The following is a 23829-nucleotide window of genomic DNA, read 5'->3' as shown; positions in this document are numbered from 1 at the left end:
TTTTTTGCCCCATCGAACTCCCTTATCGTGGAATTCTATCGTAATGTTAATTACAAAAGTATTTGGAAATTTGTGCGTTCGCGTCCAACGAAGCTGGGAATTTCGATGCTCAGCAAACAATGTTATCCTTCGGTACAGTGACTACGAAAAATATTTTCACAGTCATTGCGCGTTTACCGTGGCATTTGCGTGTCAATTAATTAATTAAGTTCATGTAAAGTTCATTTTTCTTTGCGTTTCCAAGAACATTCAACGGTACGAAAATTCAATAAAAAAAAAAAAAAATGAGAAGACGCACGTCATTCGTATCGCTACGAAATTTTCATCGTTAAATCTTTCGTTGGAAGAAAGAGCAAAAGTACTTTACGCGTGCAAAGTACTTTTCGTAATCGCTGTACATATGTGTATTCCTGCTAATTCCCCCGGCATCGATCATTTTCGAATATTCACGTGAAATCGTTCTTACACGTCTCCCGTAAACAGCACAAAGGACGTTTTAACGCAAATACGTATCGTCGGTTCGCACACAGCGCCCGATAGCTTCGATGGAGGCATCAAATATTTATTTAGCGGCATGGCCTGACCGGTATCCTTTACTCTACAAATTTAGACAGTCCACTCGAACAGATTATTGCGAGAGCTCGCGCGAAAGACGATCTCAATTACCGAGAATTTAGCGTTCTTTGATCATTGTCGTCGCATAGGTGACGTTTGCCATTGCGAAATAATACAACGAGGAAAAAAAAAAATAAAAAATAAAAGAAAAATGAGAGTTCTCCGATAAAACCTCATTTCACCACGTTGATCGCGCAGTTCTCGTTTGCACTAGGATGACGCGAGGGGTTCGGGCTACTTCGGTGGGTTTGTTTTAAAATATCCTCCAGGCTTAGGGAAGACAGGGGGATGAACGCAGAGGGGATGAACTAAGCAATTAAGCATCGCCATCAGCCGTTGTGTCTCGTTGTTTGTCTTCTGGCTACCCATCAACTGCCCTCTGTCTTCTTCTTGTCTCTGCCTCGGCGAATTATTCGCGTTTGAGATTTATTCAGCAGCGTCAAGATGCAGTTTTTTCAACCCCCCTCCCATCGACTTCCTCCTCGACTCCGAGGAGGAGTTCCCCATCTTCCAGAGTTGTTGCAAAACAGCAGAGTAAATTATGAGAAGCTACAACGAGAGCAAATTTACGGCCGTTCGTTGAAATGCTTGCAGCATCAACACCAGTTCGCGGAACTGGGCAGGAAGAAGCTGGAGCAGGCGATACAGCAACTGCAAGAACAGTTGCAACTCAATGTCATTCAGCAGACGCATCTTCTGCAAACGGCGGACAAGAAGAAGGCGTCCGCCCCGCTTCAGCAGTTGGCGCTCCAACAGCAACGCCTGATACAACAGCTGCAGATCACGCAGAGCCAATACCTTCTCCAACAGGGTCTGGGTCTTCAGGGTCACAATCCTTCTTCAGGTAAGGAGGAAATTATTTTTCGTTGGCTAAAAGTTTTCAGAAGGTTGCAGCGTTAAAGAATGACAAAAAAAAAAAAGTGTACAAGACATTTCTGTACAGAATTTCTGTCTTTCAAGTCAATTCTTTAAATTTCAAGAAAATACGAGGAACCATTTTAACTTCAAGACTCTGCTTTTCTTCCTTGTTGAAAACGGGAGAGCAATTTGAAAATCAAAGTCGAATTAAGAAGAAGTTTAATTGTAATTTTAGTTGAACAATCGTTTCGGTTGTTACATTTTCTCGAGTTGTTAAAAATCTTCTTGCTCGCTGAAACGAGTGTAATATCCAAGAATTGCCAGGTTGCTCCTTTCAAAAATAATTTACATTTCAAACACTTAGGAACGATCATTGCCCGCACCCATATTTTATTAGATACGCGTAATTTCCGAGCGTGAGTTGACGTTGGAGGTGGACCCCTGATTTAAACAACAATCCATCGGGCCAACCCCGAGTGCTCTCCCGTTTCCCACAAGTAATCCCCACAAGCCTCCCCCCTCGTCCTCCTCCTCCTCACTTTCTCATTTTCCACTTCACCCTGAGCAAAACTTTCCGCGCAGAAGTGTTTCGGTTGCGTCGGATCTCGTTCCGGCGATGTTTTTCTTTCTGACGCGCGTGCAGGGAACGCGAGGAGGAAGGGTGGAATAATAGGGCCAGGAAAGCGACAGAACCTCGTTCACGTATGCTCCTCATGCTCCTCGAATCGAAAATTCACGCGTGAAATAAACTTGGCTCGAGTATTTGACGAAGAACTGGAAAGACGGAAGACGGAAAGTGGCGTGTCCGTTGAACATGTTATTTACGTTAGTTTCTTTCACTGTATTATTTAGATTTCACTGTATCGTTGCACTTTTGAATGTTTTAGGTATTTTGGCTTGTCCTACATTTATACTTGTACTTTCAGTTTTCGGTTTTGGTTCTCAATCTATCTTTCGTGGAGTAACAATCAATTTAGTCTAATTTAATTTTCATCGTGTCTAAAGTGAAAAAAAAAAAGACCACACAAATGTTTCAGGCTTCTGAGCAGTCAAAGATTCATTAATATAAAACATACGAACTTTTCGATAGGTCTCCAACCTGGCGAAGGTCTACCAATATGGAAATCGGAAACGTCGGATGGTCCGGAATCCCACCAGAACTCGAACGTTCCAAAACCTGTGGCCGGACTCAATGGTAAACAGAAAATTCTCCTCCCGCCAACGATCGAGAATCGAGTTTCCCCCTATGCGTTCCCAATATTGTTCTCAATATTTCTTTTTCCTCGACTCCGTCTTTGACCACCTTCTTCACTCCTCATTCTTTTTGTTCTTTCTTTTGCTTTTACTTGGAAAATGCGACGTTCGTTTCCGGACTATCGCAGGACTTCTCAATTCGACAGTGTCGAGTCGGCGGTCGGAGATGAATGGAACCACTCCACTGGACGAGAAACCGCTGGACGTTTCCTCCAACGACAAGGTTCATCCCCTGTACGGTCATGGGGTCTGCAAGTGGCCGGGCTGTGAAGTTATTTGTGAAGACTATCAAGCATTCCTTAAGTGAGTCCTGTCAATTTTCTCAAACTCTCATCATTTCGACGAATTTAGAACAAACAACTAGAAAAATACTCTCAACTTTGTATCAATAATCATAGACCACTGCTATGATCTAAAGATTAGAATACTCAAAATCTTGATTTACATCACTGTAGCTTTCAAGATTCATTCGCATTATAGTGCTATACTGTCAAAGGATACAGACAGGGAGCTAATAATCATAGTAGTGTAAATCGGACTATGCTAGAAATTTTTTAAAAATTTAATTGCTCAAATATTAAACGAACGATACTTCTAAAAATTGGAGTACTCAAAATCTTGATTTACCCCACTGTAGCTTTCAAGGTTCGCATTATGATGCTATACTGACAAAGAATACCTACAGACAGGGAGTTAGTAATCATAGTGGTGTAAATCGGACTATGCTAGGAACTTTTTAGAAATTTAATTGCTCAAGCACTAAACGAACGATACCTCTAAAAATTGAAGTACTCGAAATCTTGATTTACACCACTGTGATTTTCATGATTCACTCGCTGTATATCGTCAAAGGATCAGTCTTATCTCTCCGGAACGAAAAAACTAGTCAACGACTATCAACTATCAGGAGCATTTTTTAAATCCAAACGACATTAACAACGTCGAATCTCCAGTGTATAATCGGAAAGTAGGTAAACCCCCAGTGGCGGTACGGGGCAAGTGAGACGGGAGAGGAACCAGCGAGGAATAAAGTCGGCAATTTCGCCCGGTGGAATGAGTTAGGTGAAGGCGCTGGCTCGCGACGGGGAGAGTCGGGCAGAGGAAGTGTAGAAAAATCGCTCGAGTCAGCGTATCTCATTGACATCCGGCACCTTCACCATCGGTTTCAAAGCAGAGGCAGCATCCGCCTCCCTCGGTCGACGGCAATCCCTAGTAATCACGCGGCTCGTCGCCGCAAACTCCCTCAAACAAGCCGTTACTTAAAAAAGGATGAAGAAAAAAAGGAAAACGCTAATTACCTTTGTCTCATTAATATTCACGACATTCGACCGCATCGTTATGCCTCTCGGTCTAATCCCCTTCCTCCTGTCCCCTGTACCACCACCACCACCCCCTCCTCCTCCTTTGGACCTTCCCGTATTCTTGGTCTTAACCAACCCCTCTCTCTCTCTCTCCCCTCTTTGCTTTCTCCACCCTCTTTTACCCTTCGCGATACACCGACCGGCGACGAAGAAGGATTACGGATATTCTTAAATACGGAATCTCGTTGGCAATCCCCCTTCTCTTTTTCTCTGTCTTTCTCTCTCTTTCTGCTGGAACTCAGACCATCGTGGAACTGGATTCTTTTGGTGTCCCGTGGGGTAAGATTCGCCACGAACGGAGACAAACGTTTCTTTGTGCAGCTTTGATTTCCCCGTAAACGACCCGACATTGTTCGTGACATAATTTTATTAGTCTTTGCTGAGGGATTCGCAGCGGAGAAAGAGAGAGAGAGAGAGAGAGAGAGAGAGATTGTATTCGAATAATCTTTCAGTAGAATTTTTTTTTTAGATCAGAATTTTAACTACTTACACGTTAGATGATAAAATTCGCGTTGAGAGGAGATTGCTCGAATTCTTTGACGATAATTAAAGATGCAAAGTTTTCATTATCGTGTATTGTCATAAAAGAATCAGGCATGAAGTAAACGAAGTATGTCCATACCAAATTTTCACCATTTGCGTGTTAATTTTAATCGCCCACCTCAAGCAAAGTGACTAACGTTCCTGACAAATTCCCGCAGGCACTTGAACACGGAGCACACGTTGGACGACCGATCGACGGCGCAGGCCAGGGTTCAAATGCAAGTGGTCTCGCAGCTGGAGATTCAGTTGCAGAAGGAACGGGACCGGTTGACCGCCATGATGCACCATCTGCACGTGGCGAAACAAATGGCATCCCCGGAACCACCAAAGTCCTCTGAGTCATCGGTAAGAGTTCACCAAAAACACGATTGTCGTAAAAAGCCAGTGTCCGAGCACAACGCTCGAATAATCCGGATGGAAGAATTTCCCCGGTAAAGTGGCCGTTCGAAACTGCACGATCGAAGGTTGCACAGACGGAAGAACAATATGTCAACGTAAATTGTACGAACGGTGGCGGTCATATACGCGCGATATGGACAGCAATAATCGTAAGGTGGCTGGTTATGCGATCCCGTACGTGAAAGCGAACGTTCGTACGGGTCCAGAATCCGGAAAAAACGTTCCCTAACGATCGTGTCGCGATGGTAAACTCTTTCTGGCGGGATCGGGGTGAGGGGGACGTTCGGCGGTCGTAAAGCCAGATTTTCACGGCGCTTGGGGAATTTTACGAGCTGCCGCCGCGGCTAACAACAACGCCAGTTTCAGTTTTAACGCGCCACCGAGTAGACTCGCTAATTTATACATAAAGTTTGCATTAATAATTCATCGGGTCCTCGTTGATTTTATATCGCCTTAATTAAAACCTCTAACAAGTCCGACAGTCGGAGAATACCAATATCGCATTAGCCCTCTCTCGGCCCGCGCGGCTGCGTGGCTCGTCCTCTCTGCTCGGCCGACTTAATTATTTTAACGCGAAAGGGAGGAGCCACCCCGCCTCCCTCCTCCGCGGCCAGCTGGGATCATCTCTCCCGATATCGAGATCGTCCCTGCTGGAATATTTCGTATCAACATGTATCCGAAGCGTGATTCGTTCTCCGTGCTCGCGAAGAGAGAAACTTGTCGATCGTGTCGTAACATTTTACAAACGAGTGAAAAGCAATTGATTATGTTGGGCCCAGTTCTTCCTGAAGCTCGTTTCAACTGTCTTAAAGAGATTTATGAAGACCGTGGAAAAGAATCTTGTAATGTCACGCTTGAAAGAACAATCAAGCGTTATATTTTACGTGTCGTTGTTTCGTAAAGAACTAATTGCGCGATTAATGATTAATGAATCACTGTCGGTTCAGCGGATAATGAAATATACATGAATCCCGGATTAAAACATTGAATAATTCTGCTATAATAAGATTTATCAATCTTCAGAGAATCGATATTTCTTCGTGATTTTTCATTTATTACGTTGAATGTTTTAAGCTTGAAAGTTGGTAATAAACCCGCTCAGAAATTTTAGGACGAATATATACGCATTTGCGAAGTTGGAGATATTAAATAATACTATATACAATTATGTCATAAGATACACACTAAAATAATTCTGAAACACTAGACCAGACATTAAAAAATAAAAAGTTAATAATAAACCTAATATTTTTGAGCGCGCGGTGTAAAAAAAAAAAAAAAAATTATGGTAAATGCTTTCTCCAAGTGTAGACACCATCGTTTCCCTTTCAGACGGGCTCGAGTATACCAAAGTTAAATCTGTCAACCGCGCTGATGAACCAACCACCACCGAACTTTGGCGTCTCGCAAGTGTCGCCGGTGTCGATGTCCGCGTTGGTGTCGGCGGTCAGGTCGCCAGCAGGTGGACAACTGCCACCTTCCGCCGGCGGAGCACCGATGCCGCCTATACCTAACATGTCGAACATGTCCGGAATGCCTCCGTTGCCGAACATGCCGGGCAGCATGTCCACGATGCCGACCATGCCGAGCATGGCAGGACCCATCAGACGACGTATCAGTGATAAATCCGCGCTTTCTTTGGCAGGAGGTAAGGTTTTCTCGTTTGTCTCTTCTTCGATTAGCTTATTATACGATTGTACTCCATCTTTTTACGTGTTTTTTTACAATTGGTTAATTGAATAATCGTCACGGATATTGGCCAGGAATATCGAGAAGTCGCGAATTTGACATTGTTGAACTTGTGTGCGTTTTTTCCGTTTTACCTGCGCCTTCAGGGAAATGATGAAAGCCTAAAGTGCCGGTCGGACGAGTATTGAAAAATAATATCGGTAGCTGTTAACGAGATCCGTTTTCTGTTTTTCTTTTCTTTTCTTTTTAAACCAAATATAATATACGTAAGCTTTTGTGTATGAGATATGCGAGGAAAGAGAGGATTAAAATATCGTCTCGAGAAAGGTGAAACGAAAGACATGTGTGAATTCAGAAATTGAATACTATTCGTAGGACTGTATGACGAGGGCACTGTAAGGCGCAGAGTAGCCGTCGATAGATCTGGAATAGATATTAACGAAGGTAACGATTCAACAAAAAATTCTGTCGGGCAAACGTGCGACGCCGCGAAATGCTGTTTGTCTTGCTCGTCGATTTATTCGCGGCCTCGGTGATAAAATGAGAATCAACCAGACGTTCACAAATCGCCACGCGTTCGAGTCAATACATAATTTCACTGGGAACGATAGTGAATTTATGCTCTGTTAATGAAAAGCATTTCCCGGCTGGTCCTCGTCAAATACGCCCCGACAAAAAGAAAATCCTGTAGCAAATGCTCTTTACGGTCCTCTCTTGATCTCGTGCCTTTTCTCCTATCGTAAAACTCTACCACACGCACAGATTTATTCACGGTAGCAACAATGTCACGTGAGCTACAGTGTTCGACACCTTGTTGGCGACGTAGGACGAATCTAATAGGTGCAATACAGAGTGCGAAAGGTGTAAAACGATATGTAATACCAAGAGGTAAATTAAGAAGTATGTAAAACGAACGTAGAACAAAAGAAACAAGAAAGAGAAAGAAAAAGAAAGAGAAAATATATATATATGTATTTTTTTCTTTTTTTTTCTTTTTTTTTTTTTTTTAATGAACACGAAAGTTTTAATGAATTTTCTAAAACGTACGCCAGTTCGAACCTCTTTCTTACCGATGCTTCTGTTGTTTCCTTATTTCTTGTGCTGCCCGCCCTCCCCACCGTGTAGGGCTGCCCTACATGCTGGAGCGTGCTGGCCTTGACGTCCAACAAGGTACTGTCAACCTTCTTTCCACGCTCCTTTGGTGGCTTTAAGGATTTTCTTAAAGGGTGCACCCTTTTTGCATGCGGGAAGAGAACTCTCACCTCTTTCAACACCCTTATTCTCATTCTACCCCACTCCTCATCCCCGACCCTCCCTCTCTTCTGTCCTGTAGAATAGAGATTCAGATACTTCGATCGTTATCCCCGGTTTTCTACGAAACGAGAGACGAACGAGGCTCGACGTGAAGTATCCGTTTCTATTTGCCACGAAACGTCCAACCGCTTCTTGCTTATTACTCTTTACATCTAGTTTTAAGAATGTCGTAATCACATAGTTTTCGTTGGGTATTGTTGTTTTACGAGCATGCCATCGAGACGCAAGCGTGCGATTCCCCTTTACGTTCGCCATTCCGCGAACGTCCGCGAGCAATTTGTCGTTGCAATCCAGCTTTCGTAGCGCTGAATTCATCTCGTTGGAAATGATCGAAACGAGCTGGAATTAATTTTCGATGGAAAGCTGAGCGTTGTTTCAAGTGGCTTTTTCCAAACGAAATTTGCTAATCAGCTTTCTCGGTGATCATCTCTTTTAAGCGGGCGCTCGAGAGTTTAATACACCGGTTGGTTGGTTGTGCGATTTCGGTAATCATCCGAGACACGCGAAAAGAGATGGTGCCGATGAACTTTTCACCCCTCGACCGCGTTAGACAAGCGCCGCGCGCTTAAATCTTTTTTTTTTCTTCTTCTTCTTCTTCTTCTTCTTCTCACTTCGTTCATTTCTCTTTGAAAAACGAAACAAGCAAAGCATCTTGTGGTATTTCAGAAATTCAACGAAATAGGGAATTTTACAAGAACGCCGACGTCAGACCGCCGTTCACGTATGCATCGTTAATTCGACAGGTGAGTGAACCATTTCGATACGCGTCAAACGTAATTCCTTTAGTATTCTGAATAATTCGGTGATCGAACGAACTGCAACTCCCCGCGAACAGAGAGCCTCCCTTTTTTAGATTTAATTTTTCGAAGGAACGCCCGAAACCGGTGAGGATTATTCTACCGCCTCTCCCATTCCCGTGCAAACGACTTTCTCGAGTTCTTTTCATATTCTTCTTTGTTTTTCGCAGTCGATCATCGAGTCGCCGGAGAAACAATTGACGCTGAACGAAATCTACAACTGGTTCCAGAACACATTCTGCTACTTCCGGCGCAACGCAGCTACGTGGAAGGTATATCTTTTGACTATAGTAAACAAAAAAAAAAAAAGAAAGAAAGAAAGAAAGAAAAAGTAAAGACCATTAAGCAGGACGCAGAGAATTTAGGAGAAAGAAATCGAAGGTACGACAGTCTTGGAATTCGAAGTCCGATTCATTCTCGATACGTGATTCACCATTATTCGTGTATCGAACGATTTCGATCCCGTTTGTGCAAGAAAAGTCCATTCAAAAATAATCGCAATGAGAAATTGTAAAGATCGCGCGGGAAAATTGTAAAGATTCATCGCGTGAATAATTGATCAGAAAATGTGAAAATACCGGGGAGAATTCGCGCGGTTGGAGCGAGTCCCCCCTAACGATTTCGGAAAAAAGGAAAAATCCGCCGCGCCACCATGCATCCAGGAAGTCTAAAATAATTTTCTCCTCCTAAATGGATGAACTCAGCGTGGCACGGGTTGTGCAACGGGTTTGATTGCAAGTCACAAAAGACGAAATGACTGGTCGTGCAATTTGCATTTACGAGCAGATTAAGCTGAATGCGTTCTAACTAGAAAGGATGAGCTTTGAAGAATCTCAGATAATCTTACGTTATTAATTTGAATTAACAGGCTAAGTGACGTGCCGAGCAGACGAGCTGGTAACGATAATTATGTTGCTTTCCCGAATTTAATGGGAAGGCTCGGTAACATGTGAAATATTACAGTCGTATTGCGATTCATTTGTCATCTATCGCGTGATGGTTTCCGTGATTCTTCTTCTTCTTCTTCTTCCGTAGTGGTCTTTTCTTAGATTGAAATCCTCTCGGAAGGACCGCAGGCTTCAACAACGCGATCGAACCTTTCTCGACAATTTGATTTTCGATCAGAGATCATGCAGCGATAAATCACAATTAAATCGTAATATGACCGCGTAGGATACGCTTGTTGGCAAGAGTGCGCGCGCGCGTGTGTTTTCTGCGTGTGTGCGTGTGAGCGTGAAAGTAATCGACGTTTGCCATGACGCTTCGCCTCGCATGGTTATGTGTATCTGAAAATTTCTCAAAAAGCAACCAACAGGTTCAAAGCATCGACCGTGGTCGAGGATCCAGAGAAGGAGCGAGCCGAACTCAACGAGTCAGATGGATCCACGATTCTCACGTCGACGGAGGTTGTAACCTTCGGACGCGGCCTTTTCGTACAGTTTCTTTCTGAATTTCTTTCACCTATATTTTTTTTCCCCCCCACTCATTTTTTCTCTCTCTTTCTCTCTCTCACACACACTCTGTTGATTCTCCTCTCTTTATTATTTATTTTTTTTTTCACTTCTTCCTTTTGGAATTTTGTACGGCCCTGCGGCATGTATGATTGTTGTCGTTGCCCCTAGACTTAGATGACTAGCTGTGCATTAACGATAAAGGAATGCCACATTATACCGTGTATCTTTCGATTAATCGTTTTGGTTCGTTATATCCTTTTACGGCCTTGTCATTGCGCGACCATCGCCGGGCTATCCTTTTATTTGCTGCTCACACACGACGTTTACTAATTCACTCTTCAGTCAATTTCACGGTTCTTCCTGTTCCGTTCGCGACGTTCGAGTCTAGAGACAGGCTGCCACTTTCAATTTTCAATTTTCACTCTTCGTCGTTCTCTTTTTTTTTTTTTTTTTTTTTTCCTTTCATTTTCTGGTAGTGTATTGTCGTTAAAGTGATAGCCTGAGAGATACGTAGACATATAATACGTTTCTTCGCAAGAGACACGATGCAACTTCGTCGAAAAGATCGAAACAGAGCCAACAAAGAGATCACTTTTCCGAGACAGACAGGAAAATCTCATCCATCCTCGTCTCATCTCAGCGTGTATCGGTTGTATCGCCATCATCATCGTCGTCATCGTCGCCGATCGTCGCTTTCTTCATCGTCTTCGTTGTCGTCGTCGTCGTCGTCGTTGTTATTCGACGCCGCGGGGATGGCGGAATACCAGCAGTGTATTAAACAAAAAAAAAAAAAAAAAAAAAGCAAACGAAAGAAAAAGAAAGAAAGAAACCACAAAAAGATACAGAAAAAGTACACGCCATCGAATCGTGTTCCCCGATCGACAGCCGGCCTCGCGATTGAGTTGGCTTCGTTCGTTTTTTGCGTTGCTTATTTAGTCTGTGTATTATTTTGTATAGAACGCAGTGCGACACAACCTGTCTCTCCACAAATGTTTCATGCGAGTCGAAAACGTGAAAGGCGCCGTATGGACGGTGGACGAAGTGGAGTTTTACAAGAGACGTCCTCAACGCGCTTGCAGCACGACCGGGTACGTTGCCCCCGTCCCACCGACAAAAAAACCAAAAATCTCACAGCCGCGTTTTTTATTATACTCTCTTTTATTATACTCTCTATACGTCTCTATAGATCTATTTACCTCTACTTATATATTTATATATATATCTACGACATATATTATATATATATTATCTTATTTCTCTTCTCTGTCTCTTTCTATCGATATATATATATCATTATTATAACAATCTTCCCTCTTTTTGGTACCCCCCACCCTCACTCTCAAAATGGCTTTTCATCACAACAAGAGAAAAAAGAAAAAAAGAAAAGAAAAGAAAAGAAAAGAAACAGACCGGTTTCAGACCACAATCCGAAATAATCGGCCTCGGTCGCATCCTATCTTTTTTATATTCTTCAACTCCCCTTTATCCTTCGTTGTTCCTCTCTTTGTTTTTTTAATAATATTAATATTAATATTAATAATAATAATATATATTTATATATATATTTATATTTCTATATATTTCTTCTCTCTCTATCTATATGTCTTTTTACATATTTATCTAGATATTTATATATAGATATATTTATACATACTCTCACTTTTCGCTTTTACTCTCTAATTACAATACTCGTACCGCTAACCCCTCCCCATTCATGTTTTTTACTATCTTTTTATCTTTTATATATATATATATATTAATATACGTCTTTTTACATTTTTATATATATATATACACACATATATATATTATATACGTGTGTATATATATTGATATTTTTATATATACATTTCTATATATTTCATAGTGTTTAATAGTCTATTTTTTATATGTATACATATTTATGTACAGCTTCTTTTACATATTTATATTCACGTATTTTTCATAGCTATATATTTAATAAGGTTTTTTATACTGTGTACGCATAAGCGCGCGCAGAACGCGTATGTATGTATACGCACATATACACGCACGCTCTTCTGTTCACCTATGTATCATATCTATATATATCTATATATATATATATTTCTTGGTTTCCTATATATCGTGCCCGACCCTCACTTTATTTTTTTTCTTTTTTTCATTAGTACGTCTGTGTATGTTTCTAGACCTTTTGTATACCTTATGCGTGCGCATTCATACGTATAGATTTGTGTGCGTGTGTGTATATATAAACCATTTTATTTCTCTCTCTGTCTCTCTCTCTCTTTCTCTCTCTGTCTCTCATACACCTGTGTACGCCCTGATAATCTGTAAATCGCTTGCGTCGTTTGTTTGTACGTTTTTGCTAACATCGAACTTCCCGAGTTACAATCGTTCAAATTTCACGCTAAACTTCGATATTAACACTCAACTCGTGTCATCGGGCCATTGGGATCATAAAAATTTAGGATTGAATCACTTGCTTTTGGAACGTCTAGCTGAATTTTATTTGATCTCATTAATCTCTCACAAAATTTCGGTAATCACGCATAAATTATCTACATCCGATGATACTGTTTGAGGGTTGATGCAAATGTTTCCATCTGACAAACGTTGAGAAAAAGTTGAAATTTTTATTAAACGGAGACGTAGAAGAAATACTAATATAATTTCTCTCCACGAATTGTACTCGGGGGCAATTAGCTTCTGTATTGTGTTTGGTCCCGCGTGCGTGTGATTTTTCTTACTTGCCCGTCTCTCGTGTGCGATGGTAGCCGTCAGTATGATGTGCGTGAACGTGGTTAAAAAGGAAAAAAGGAAAAAAAAAGAAAAAAGAAAAGAAAAGAAAAGTGAGTGAGTGTTCGAAGAATCCACGATGTGATGGAGAAGGAGGAGGAGGAGAAGCAGGCGGGGGATGATGTGGTGCGAATGTGGCCGACTTCTTTTTTCGCTGTTGCGTGAAAGGATACCGTAGAAAACCGTGGTGTGTGCTTTTTAACAAGCATGTGGGCTTTGCAGCGACTAACCGATTGAAAATTTGGCAGGGCCAAAGTCTCTCTGGCCCGAGTCTAGTCTCGATAACACTCGGATGCCGGATGCGGGATATGCCAGTGCCGAGTGAGAACCGCAGTATCGCACTTGGTCAGGTAGTGACAGGAAAGAAATCGCTCTTACTACGTACTTACTACTTTACGTTGTCTCATTTTTTTTTTTATTCTTAAATTCTCTTACAACCCCTTCTTTACGAGTCTGTGCTATCTTTGTTATTCTCTGGAACGTCGGGATTCGATCGAGTCGCGGGCCCCGAAGGCTCGATGATCGTCGAATTCCAGTGGGGGTAGGAAAGGACGACGAGGCTAAGTTGCGAGCTGCCAGACAGCTCGCGATCATCTTCGTCGCGAAGGTTTCACGGTGCATGAGATCGAGAGTCGCGATCGTTTTGCGTTCTTTGAAGAAACGGTCGTGCCACTCGAGGGCAACGTTTCGTCAAACGCTTTTTAAGAACGTTGCGCAGAAAGGAGGAAAGCTTAGAGCTCAGAAAGAAAGGAAGAAAAACCCCCCCAAAAAAAACAGAAAGCAGAAAACCAAAGACGAGGGGAAAAATAAATAAAAAAAAAAAAAAAAAAAAAAAAAAAAAAACAAACAAAGTATTATATATATGTATTATATTTTAAAAAATTTTTTTCCCGTTGGACTTAAAAAAAAAAAAAAAAAAAAAAAAAAAAAAAAAAAAAAAAAAAAAAAAAAAAAAAAAAAAAAAAAAAAAAAAAAATAGAAGCTAGAAAAGGAAGGAAAAGAAATATATTTCAACAGCAACAAGCAGAAACAACCTTTATCTTTTTTACTCTCTTTTTCTCTATTTCTTGGTGGTCTTGTCTGTGTATACAGAACGCGATCCGCACCAATCTATCATTGCACAAGTGTTTTGTGCGCTATGAGGACGACTTCGGGTCATTCTGGATGGTGGACGACGCCGAGTTCGTAAAGCGGCGGCATCTGTCCCGCGGCCGCCCCAGGAAATATGACCCAACCCCATCACCCACTCCACCCCACCTCTCCGCACAGTAAGCACTACCACTTTTTAGAATTCTGCTGGCTGACTGGCGCGACGTTCTGACCATACCGCGGTATTCATTCTCTTGTAACGCGGCGACCGGGACGTTATCGCTTGGTCGCTGCCTACATGAACGAACCACTAAACGCCCTCTCGAACCTGCTGCCTTTGTCGTCCTTTGTCGCGGGTCGAACCGTCGATCATTGTCTTTCGTCATTCGTCGCGTTACGCAATGAAAAATGGAAAAAGAAGCAGAAGAGAAGAAAAATTTCACTTGTACTTCTCAGTGACGTTGCCCGTTATTCGCGCCAAAAGAAAGAAAAAGAATAGAATCAGAAGAAAGTACACGGTTCGCGCGAGTGAATCGCGAGTACGTCGTCGTGTCCGACTCGAATCGGCTCATTCTACTCACCATTTACACGCGCGCCTCGTAGCGTCATCGTGTTCGCGTTGGAATTTTCGAGCAGAGCCCTTTGGAAAATGACTTCGAAGGCAGCAGGGAGTGGCTGTAAGCAGTTTATCCGATCCCCAGGAAACGAATTCCGCATCATGCCTGCCTCGATACGCCCTTAGAATCCGTCTCCTCAGATACCCAAGGATAAGTAGCACCCCCGTTTTCAACCTGTTCCTCAGAATCTTCATCAGAGGTGCGCAATGTTCACGGCAGAGTGAAACGGGAATAATTTACAACACGTGGAAACGTGCGCGCCGCTTTTCTTGGGTAATTTAGAAACGGACGGGAAAGAGAAAGGAACACGACGGTGGGTTTGGATCGGAGAGATTTGTTAAAACGCGCGAGGGAGCAGGGAATTTTCGTCCAATTAAAATTTACAGCTGGAGCTTGTTAACGGTTAAATCTGCGCACCTCTGCTTGTGACGTCCAAAACAGCCCTCATATAGTACAATCCCCGTATACGTCTCACTAGTACCGTAGCCCGAGGCTCTAGCACACCCGAGAGAGCTTAAATCCTGGACGATCCTGCAGGAGCCCAGCCACAGGACGATTGGTCCGCGCTGCAGGATCTCTGATGTGTTTAGTGGTTGCTCGCATGGATAATCAAGAATCCTAATTATTCGTTCCCATAAAGAGTTAAAACAAAAAAAAAAAAAAACAAAAAAAAAAAAAAAAAAAAAAAAAAAAAAAAAGAATGAGAAAAAATACAGAAAAAAAAAAAGAACGAAACTCCCCCGTAAGACTTATCCTCACCACTGATTAAAAAAAAAAAAAAAAAAAATGAAACACTGTGCTTATAACTGTATGGTGCTTACGTAGTGGCGTTTGCAGTGTCTTGGGAGAATGTGGAAGTGTTTGCGTGGACAAACGTTTCGTTACCCTTCATTTTTCGATTTTTTTCTTCCTCTGTTTCGCTGTACAAGCTGAAGTTTTCCGATACGGCATCGCTAACAGTTCCTTCTTTTTTCGTTTAGCAACGATCGTTCGAGTGAACGAAGCGTTTGTCGTTTTCATTTTGAGTTCCTTCTCTACTTCTTCTTCTTCTTCTTCTTCTTCTTCTTCCCCTTTTCTTTCTCCACTTTGTTTTCCTTTTCTTTTTTGCGTTTCGCTGTTTTTTGAAAGACACATGCTGTGTAGCGTAGTAATAGAAAATGCAAATAAGTTGACGACAGAGTTCGTAAAAGGGAAGGTGAAGCGCTAATTTTCTTTTTTGATTAGCCTAGTTTGATGAGAGAAGGCAAGTTGTTAAAGTATGCGTTTAGTTTATTCTTTTTTTTTCTTTCTTACTACCCCCGCCCTCTCTCTCTCTCTCTCTCTCTGTCTCTCTGTCTCTTTCTCTCTCTATCTCTCTTTCTCTCTCTTTCTCTGTTACGGCATTCATCGTTTTCTCTATTTCTGTTTCGCCTTTAGTACGCTTTTTTCAACGTGAGAATGGTTTTCGGTGTGACTGATAATGTGTGTCAGGGCTACTCGCGCATGTGTAAATTGTGTAAATTAAGCGTTACAAACTGCAAGAAAAAAAAAAAAACGAAAGAAACGAAAATAAGATATAATATCTCGGATGATACGGAATTCTCCATTCATCGCTCTACGACCACTTCTCTTCTAACTCAAGGTACCTCACCGTTAACGTACTAACTTTGCAACTTCCGGTAATTTTTCTCTACTTTTTTAAATGATCATCTTTTTTAAACGTTTTTTAACATTTTTTCTATCTCTCTCTCTCTTTTTATATACTCTCTTACACTCTTTCAACTTCTACTCTCTACTCTCTTACATCTGTCTTCTCTCTCACTCTTATCTATCTGTCTCTTTCAATCTTTCTCTCTTCCGTCTTTAATCTTTCTGTCTCTTTTTCTCTCTTCACTCACCAGCGCTCTTAGTCAACTTGATAAACGGCTCTGGGCATTGTTTTTTTTATTCTTTCTGTACATATTTTTTTTCGCATGCGAGCAATCGTCTCTTGCAATCGTCACGTCGTGCCTCAACTTCAAACAAATGTGTCGTTCATTCGAACTCACATTGGGACATGTATATGTTTATATTTTTTGTCATCTTATCGTTTGCAAGAGAAAGTCTACTTTCTTCATTCGACGCTCGTCGTTTGGGGAAAGTATTTTATTCCTCGGTTGACATTCGATGCCTAATCGTTCGTGAGGGATTACGGTGGAAACTATAAAAGGGTAAGCACAGGTAAGCCTCAGAGCCATTTATAAGCAACGACGTCGTTTCGTATGGACAGATACAAAATATTCCAAATGTGAAATAGTTCGTTTAGAACAGAGGAAAAGGCCAGCGAAACGGGAGCGCTCTTTTTACAATTTTTTCTCTAAATTTTTTTATCTTAACCTCGCTCAATCTGAACCGTGCCCGATCGTTGGACGAGTGAGGAACATAAAACTGGTGAATAGGTAAGAGTTTTCGAACTCTTTTTCTTCCACTCTTTTTTATCACTTTTTAAATATATATATTATATATACGTGTATACATTTTTTCATATTATATACTTCTCTCTCTTTCTATCTCTCTGTCTCTCTCTGTCTCTCTCTCTCTCTCTCACTTTCCATTTTCTCTATCTCTCTTTTTCTATCTATTATACCTTTATACATATTGAAACTCGATCACACGTGCACACATTGTACACACAAGCTCTATCTTTACCCGCCCCGTCCTCCACCCTCAGACCCCTTGACCTGAAACCTTCAAATTCTCGAAAAAAAAAAAAAAGAGAAATTTATTCCACCCGTATACATCGACACAAACTTGAGAATAATATATTTAAAAAAAAAAAAATAAAGAGCCTATATACACGCGTTTCTATTTCAGGAAACTGTCGATTTGTCGAATCTCGACGATTACTAATCGAAATTTTCTCTCTCGATATGTAGGGGTGTCCCGTCGAAAAGTCCAACTCTAACGCATAGCCCGACCATGTACGGTGACGCATTAAACGCCAATCTCCAGGTAACTGTTTAAAACACGACAGCAATATTTCTTTTTCTTTTTCTTTTTCTTTTTTTTTTTTTTTTGGTTTGCTTTTTATTTCTTTTTTACATTAACGTATCTTTCGTAGTCTCAACGATTAGGTACAGGAACGGAATATTCGTGACTAACCATCTAATGCAATTTGAGTATTTCCAGGCGGCACTCGGCGACTCCAATATGGGATTTTTAAACAACTCGATGTGCACGTCGACGACGACGAGCCCCGACAAGGAGCACGTGTTAGCCCATAACGATTTAATGTGAGTGCGCAACGCTTACGTTCCTTCTTTCCAAGATTAATTCTACTCCGCTCCTTACAGACTACGCAACATCTACGAATTATAAACGAAATGTGCATAACAGAGTACTAGAAATTTCAAACAGTTGCCACTTCTCCTTGGGAAGATTTCTTTCGTCGATTATTGACAATAGACAATCATTCACTTATTTAATAACTGTTTCACCAAAGATAAATACATTTGCGGTTGAGTAGGTTCATTAACGTGCCAACGTCAATTTCATTCTGCAATTAAAATGTTTACAGACGTTTTTTAACTTCTCGTCAACAAAATTAAAAATAGTACTATAAAGTTCGAATACTTGCACGAGCAAATGTGTGTCGCTTTTGTCGAATTATTTTCTCTCCAACTGTGCACTGTCTCGTAATATAAAAATAGTCGAGGAAAATTCCATCCTCAGTTGATCGATCATGCCTCTGCATAATCAAAAAAAAAGACTTGCGTCCGAAGGATAACGTTGTCGGCAGACATAACTGAGCAGTTTTCTCCGCAAACTCGGCAGGTCACCGTTGGATGAACCAGCCGTGCACATAAAGCAGGAGGGTCAGAGTCCAGAGGGGGGTAAACTCACGAGATTAATAAAACGGGAGCTGGTTGACGGGCCTGCGGAACAAGAGGGTGAAGAGGATCAGGTGGACGAGAGGGAGTATCCCGAGAGCCACGGCCACGACTCCGGCCAGGACGAGGACATGGCCGAGGACCTGTCGATGGCGCCCGACATAATGACACCGGAGGATCAGATCGAGGCGTAGTATCGTTCGTCGAGGGGCGAGTAGATTCGTGCTGTCGCGTCGGAGTGCAGTCGTGACGGAAGGACGAGAAGAGGAAGAGGAACGCAAGGCGAAGCTTCTCTTCTTCGTCGATCGGGAAAGCTAGAGGCGCGATTATAATATAATATAATATACAACGTATGAAGGTTGAACGTGTGAAGAGGTGGAAGGATGGTGAAGTACGTAGACGAGAGAAAAAGACGAAGACGAAGACGAAGAAGAAGAAGAAGAAGATACGAAGAAGACGATGAAAAGGCTCCTAGGACCACCCAGCCCTCCACTCCTCCTTCGTAAGAGAATCCTCATTTATCATATCCAAGGCCGTGATACGTTCTACAGAGCGGCTCTTTAAAGGTAAAGGCAAAAGAGGAATAAGAAATGGAAGAAGAAGAAAGAAAAAAAAAAAAACGAAAAAGAAATGAACGAATAAGAAACGTACTACTAGTGTGTGCGTGATCGATCGCGACGAAACGTCGAAACGAGAATCGGCGACTATCGTGATAATATAAGGCGGCGCGATCCTTCGATCCATATCCTTACTCAAGCAATTTGCGAACAACGATTGTATTTTCTGTTCTCCAATTCCGTTTCGTTTCAGAACCGCGGTTATATCTCTATATACATATACTATACATAAATATATATATATATATATATATATATAAATATATATATATAACTTTCTCTCTCTCTCTCTCTCTCTCTCTATCTTTCTCTTTTGTGTACATTGCATTAGCGAGTAAATCGAAGAGAGGGAGGAAAGGAAAACGAATTGCATCCGCGATCTCGTTCGTAACATCTCGACGAATAATAATATCAATCTGATAATCTTTTGACGAACAGGAGTGAAAAAAGGAGAAGAAACCTCGAGCAGTCCTCGGCTCGTTTCTTACCTTCGTCATCGTGAAACGGTGCCTGCGTGTACGATTTACGTTACGTGTTTCTGCGTGTGCCGATCGCGCCTGTCATTTGTTGAACCAATTCGAAGATAGGACAGAAATCCGTTATGATTAAGAAGCAATTTTTACTTCGCGGAGAGTGACGATCAGCGCATGCGTACAAAAATTCTTTACGAAAGGAGCAATGTATCGCGTTTGACCTTGACAAAATTTTTTACACGAGAAAGACGCGCATTGGATGGAACACGTAGAACTATCTATCTCAAAGATAATAATAAGAACGACGAACAGATAAAGAAGGCTGGTACTAAGTTTAAGGAATAAATAACGAATCTGTGGTGATAGCAGCGCGCCGGGTACGCGCGGGGATGACTGACACTTTAGTCTTAAATAAATATCGTTCGTGATTAACTAGGAATCTTGCGTGTATCAAAAAAAAAAGAAAAAAAAAAAAGAAAAAAAAAGAAAAAAATCTCCGAGGGAAAGATATCTCCCTTTCCCTGATATCAGATAACCTAAACTTAAGGGAACGTGGTTCGCGTATGAAACACTCGGCCGCGAATCCTGGCGTACCCGATCGCTGCTCTGTTGCTAATCGCTGTATAGCTTAGGGGGAAAATTAAACATAAGTAGTTTCATAAACGACCGTCGACATCATAGACGTCGAACGAAGCGTGAAGATAAAACGTACACGCACGTGCTCAGAAGATCGTTTATCGTTTTGTTCGTGAAATATTCCGACGTTCGATACACCGAATGAATAAATAACGAGCGGAGATTAAATTAAATGCAATATCGATCGAGCGATGAAGAAGGTTGGGAAACGAGATCGAGAACGATCGAGAGAGAGAGACGAAAGTGACGGTGAGAATATTGATAATAAAAAAAAAAAAAAAAAGAAGAAGAAGAAAAAGAAACTGAAGAGAGCGGATGCCGTGTGAACGCACTTATAAATAAATTAAATTACAATGTATGCATATACATACACATATATTAATACGTATACGTATCTCGGAAATTATAAGGAAACTAGATGTCGATGGCCCTGTTCTCCGTTCTCCATCCAACATGATCCTTGAGAAAAGAAATCCTCGTTCGAAACTCCAGTAACCAACCAACCTCCTCTCCCTAGTCCCGTGTAATCAAGCTCGACTTCCGAAGTTTTAGGAAAAAAAATCGGACTGCGTCCAATTTTGCGTGGACAGAGTGTTGTCGCGTCCAGAAAAGGAAAAAAGGGGGGAAAAGAATGAAAAAAAAAGAAAAGAAAAAACGAACGAAGAAAAAATAAACGTTGGAGGGGTCGTTACTCGTCGATCTTCGAGCCCCTGTATACATATACACAAACATACATTCACACGCGCATACATACACACAAACATACAGATCACACACGCACGCACACACATATAGAGCTACATAGGTACACATGTAAAGACACGGGACGTTTTAAACGAAAGCGTGCCCAGGTCGGTGCGAAATAAAAGAAATTTTATCGAAGACCTCGATCGCGAGTCGCCTGGTAGTGTGTCGAATCTAATTTATTATTTCAATGGCCGTTGACGCCATTAAATGTATGTAAAAATCGTGCGTGCCGTTTATAATCGCGCGTCGCAGCGACCGGGAGACGATCGTGTGTGATATTATTCCGTTCTCGACTCGTAGCCATATATACACGGATGTTATATACGTTTGTTTGTAATATTTTTGTAAATTAATTCGTTCACGGGAACGTGTAGATAGGTTTAGAAAATCGGGAAGGGTTGGGGGGCTCCGTTACAATTGTCAGGGTATTCATTGCTCGACGTAAGAGACTCATCCCGAGTCGCTGTGGCGACGATGGTGTTTTTTCGTGTGTCAGTGACGAGGACCCGCGAGGAACAGAAGATATAATTGCTCCATCGATCGTTCTCAGCATTTATCGAGCAAACGGTTAATCGATCGAGCACACGCCGGCCGATCGACGTCGTCTCTATGACGTCCTCGCGTTTTATTTTCGTTAGGAAGATATTAATCTCGGAACGTCTATATTAACACGACTCTATATTAGTAATATTAGCATGACGAGAAGCATCGTGCCAGTCTTTTGTTAGCTCCGAATAGAATCCGCTTGATTCGTTTCAAACGCTTCACGATCGTGTCGCTCGATTATTCGTAGGCGTTAGCTAATAGTTGCGTCGCTTACGATCGTTATTCTTTTTTTGTCCAGTTTCGTCGATTCGTTCATTCCTGCGTGTGTTAGAGGTACTCTGTTCATTCCGCGTGTAACATAGTTAGCTGTTGGCTAGACGAGATAGTAAGTTTCGCCCGATAGTAGTAATTTCCCGTAAGTCAGCCGAGGTGTCCTTCGATTTTTCGATTTTAATCCGGGTCCATTGTCCTTCGTGCTAATAAGCAATTCACGTTCGCGGGTGATTCGAAATTTTTATCAAGAAAGGGAAAGGGATCAAGCGAGAAAGGCGCGTGAATGCGAGGTGTTTGCAGTTGGTCGCGTGCGTCATCGAGCATTGGATGTTGAAGAGTTGAAAAACAGGAAAGAAGACTGAGCAGAAACAACAGGGAACGGTGTTTGAGAAAACAAGTGAGAAAGAATCGCGAATGACCGTTTGGTGCCGTTCTGGCCTCACTTTCACGTGATGCTACTATTACTAATCTAAGTCTACATGTATTGTGTATAATGGATTTAAGGACTCGATATAACATAGAAAGCCTCTCCTGTAAATAGTTGAAGAGGAAAAAGGAAAAAAAAAAGGAACATTGTCGAGGCATTAGGGATTTGCGAATATTGCGTCACTCTGCGAATGAATGAGTTTATCGATAGTGTGGTCTATAAAAGTCTATATATATAAATATATAAATATAATTATAAATACACACGCGAGGAAACACGCAGACACACGCACACACACACACACATACCATACAGACACAACATACAACACAACACACACGTACAATGCGTTGCGCGTATCTCCCGGCTGCATTTAATTTTTACTTTTGAAATCTCGAATTTCTCGAATGAAAGAAAGATAAAGATTTAAAAAAACGAAAAAGAAAAACAAGGAAAATGGGACGACCGTTCGATTCTCACGAGCCGACAGCTCGGAACGAAAGACACTTTCTCGTTTTATCGTATCACGATTGGTCGTGTCGCGAACGAACGACGAGTGAACAAAAGAGCAGAGTAAAAAGAAAAAGAAGAAAAGAGGGAAAATTAAGAAAAAGAACGAGGATGACTGATCGATCGATTTCGAGTGGACACGAAGTTCTTCAATGTCGATTCACGTAGCACGAAGATCGTGGTCATTTTGTTTACGCGAATATTTCTTTCCTTTTTTTTTTTTTTTTTGTATAGTAGCCGCTGTTATCTTGCGAATAATTCTATATTGTACATGTTTAAACGTTCCCTGTTATGTTTGTTGTATATTTCGGATAGGTCTGTAAAGTAAAAAAAAAAAAAAAAAAGAAAAAAAGNGTAAAGTAAAAAAAAAAAAAAAAAGAAAAAAAGAAGAAAAAGAAAACTGAAACGAATGTATGAATTCTTTTCAAACGAGCGTAGGAAAGACAGGATTTAGCGTTATTACATTTCACTAGTTCATCGAAATCTTCACGGTTTATCGGCCAGATAATACTTTGCCAAACTTTGCTTGATTGTTTCTTTGTTCTGTACATGTCGATAAGTGAAAAAAAGGGAAATTTTACCTCGCGTTCGTTGTGTTACGAAGTGAATGACGAACCAGCGCGATCATATCAAATTATAAAGGTATCGACTGAACATTGTTGAATCGATATTTTCGTTCGTTGAGAATTCCTTTTGTGTAAATCCGAACGTTCTTAAATCGTAGTAGCGTGTAAAAGAAAATTTCGAATGCTGCTATTTTTTACGAAAAATCAGTTCGCGAGTCGAATTCGTTGTTTTATAAAGTATATTCTCCGTTGCATGTGTTCACTCCAAATTTTCACGGGAAAACACGCGGAAACATTGGAACATGCGAAGATAGAGAGGAAAAAAAAAATCTATTTTTTAATTGAACGAGAAAAGAAAAACAAGAGACACGTTCGAGATTCAAGCTTTCTTGTTGCTCGAGCGATTTTTTTCGAATTG

The 23829-nt window shown here is 41.3% G+C and overlaps 1 protein-coding gene across 12 annotated transcripts; it reads left to right on the top strand.

Moving 5' to 3' along the window:
* Positions 1 to 822: 822 nt before the first annotated feature.
* LOC122530684 (forkhead box protein P1) lies at positions 823 to 23365 on the top strand. 12 transcript variants are annotated; one of them, XM_043657847.1, is made up of 12 exons: positions 842 to 1459; positions 2564 to 2668; positions 2856 to 3030; positions 4790 to 4976; positions 6363 to 6678; positions 7845 to 7889; positions 8700 to 8776; positions 9001 to 9102; positions 14155 to 14330; positions 17663 to 17738; positions 17907 to 18019; positions 18561 to 23365. In XM_043657847.1, the coding sequence occupies exons 1-12, from the start codon at positions 1060 to 1062 to the stop codon at positions 18808 to 18810; spliced, it is 2022 nt and encodes a 673-aa protein (XP_043513782.1). In that variant the 5' UTR covers positions 842 to 1059; the 3' UTR covers positions 18811 to 23365. The 12 variants fall into 12 exon arrangements, 11 of the variants coding, with proteins under 11 accessions (XP_043513782.1, XP_043513780.1, XP_043513783.1 ...); XM_043657845.1 differs by lacking the exon at positions 7845 to 7889 and adding an exon at positions 7095 to 7163 and having other exon boundaries at positions 17916 to 18019; XM_043657848.1 differs by having other exon boundaries at positions 843 to 1459; positions 2874 to 3030.
* Positions 23366 to 23829: the final 464 nt, after the last annotated feature.

Source organism: Frieseomelitta varia, unplaced genomic scaffold, assembly GCF_011392965.1.
Source record: "Frieseomelitta varia isolate USP_RPSP 00005682 unplaced genomic scaffold, Fvar_1.2 scaffold_352, whole genome shotgun sequence".
NCBI classification, from domain to species: Eukaryota; Metazoa; Arthropoda; class Insecta; order Hymenoptera; family Apidae; genus Frieseomelitta; species Frieseomelitta varia.
This window is presented reverse-complemented; position numbering and strand designations above follow the sequence as displayed.

Coding starts and splice junctions, on each gene's coding strand:
- LOC122530684 (XM_043657843.1), top strand. CDS start 1,060: ATGCAGTTTTTTCAACCCCCCTCCCATCGACTTCCTCCTCGACTCCGA. Junction 4,977..6,362: donor CAAAGTCCTCTGAGTCATCG/GTAAGAGTTCAC, acceptor TTTCCCTTTCAG/ACGGGCTCGAGTATACCAAA. Junction 14,331..17,662: donor CCACCCCACCTCTCCGCACA/GTAAGCACTACC, acceptor CTCGATATGTAG/GGGTGTCCCGTCGAAAAGTC.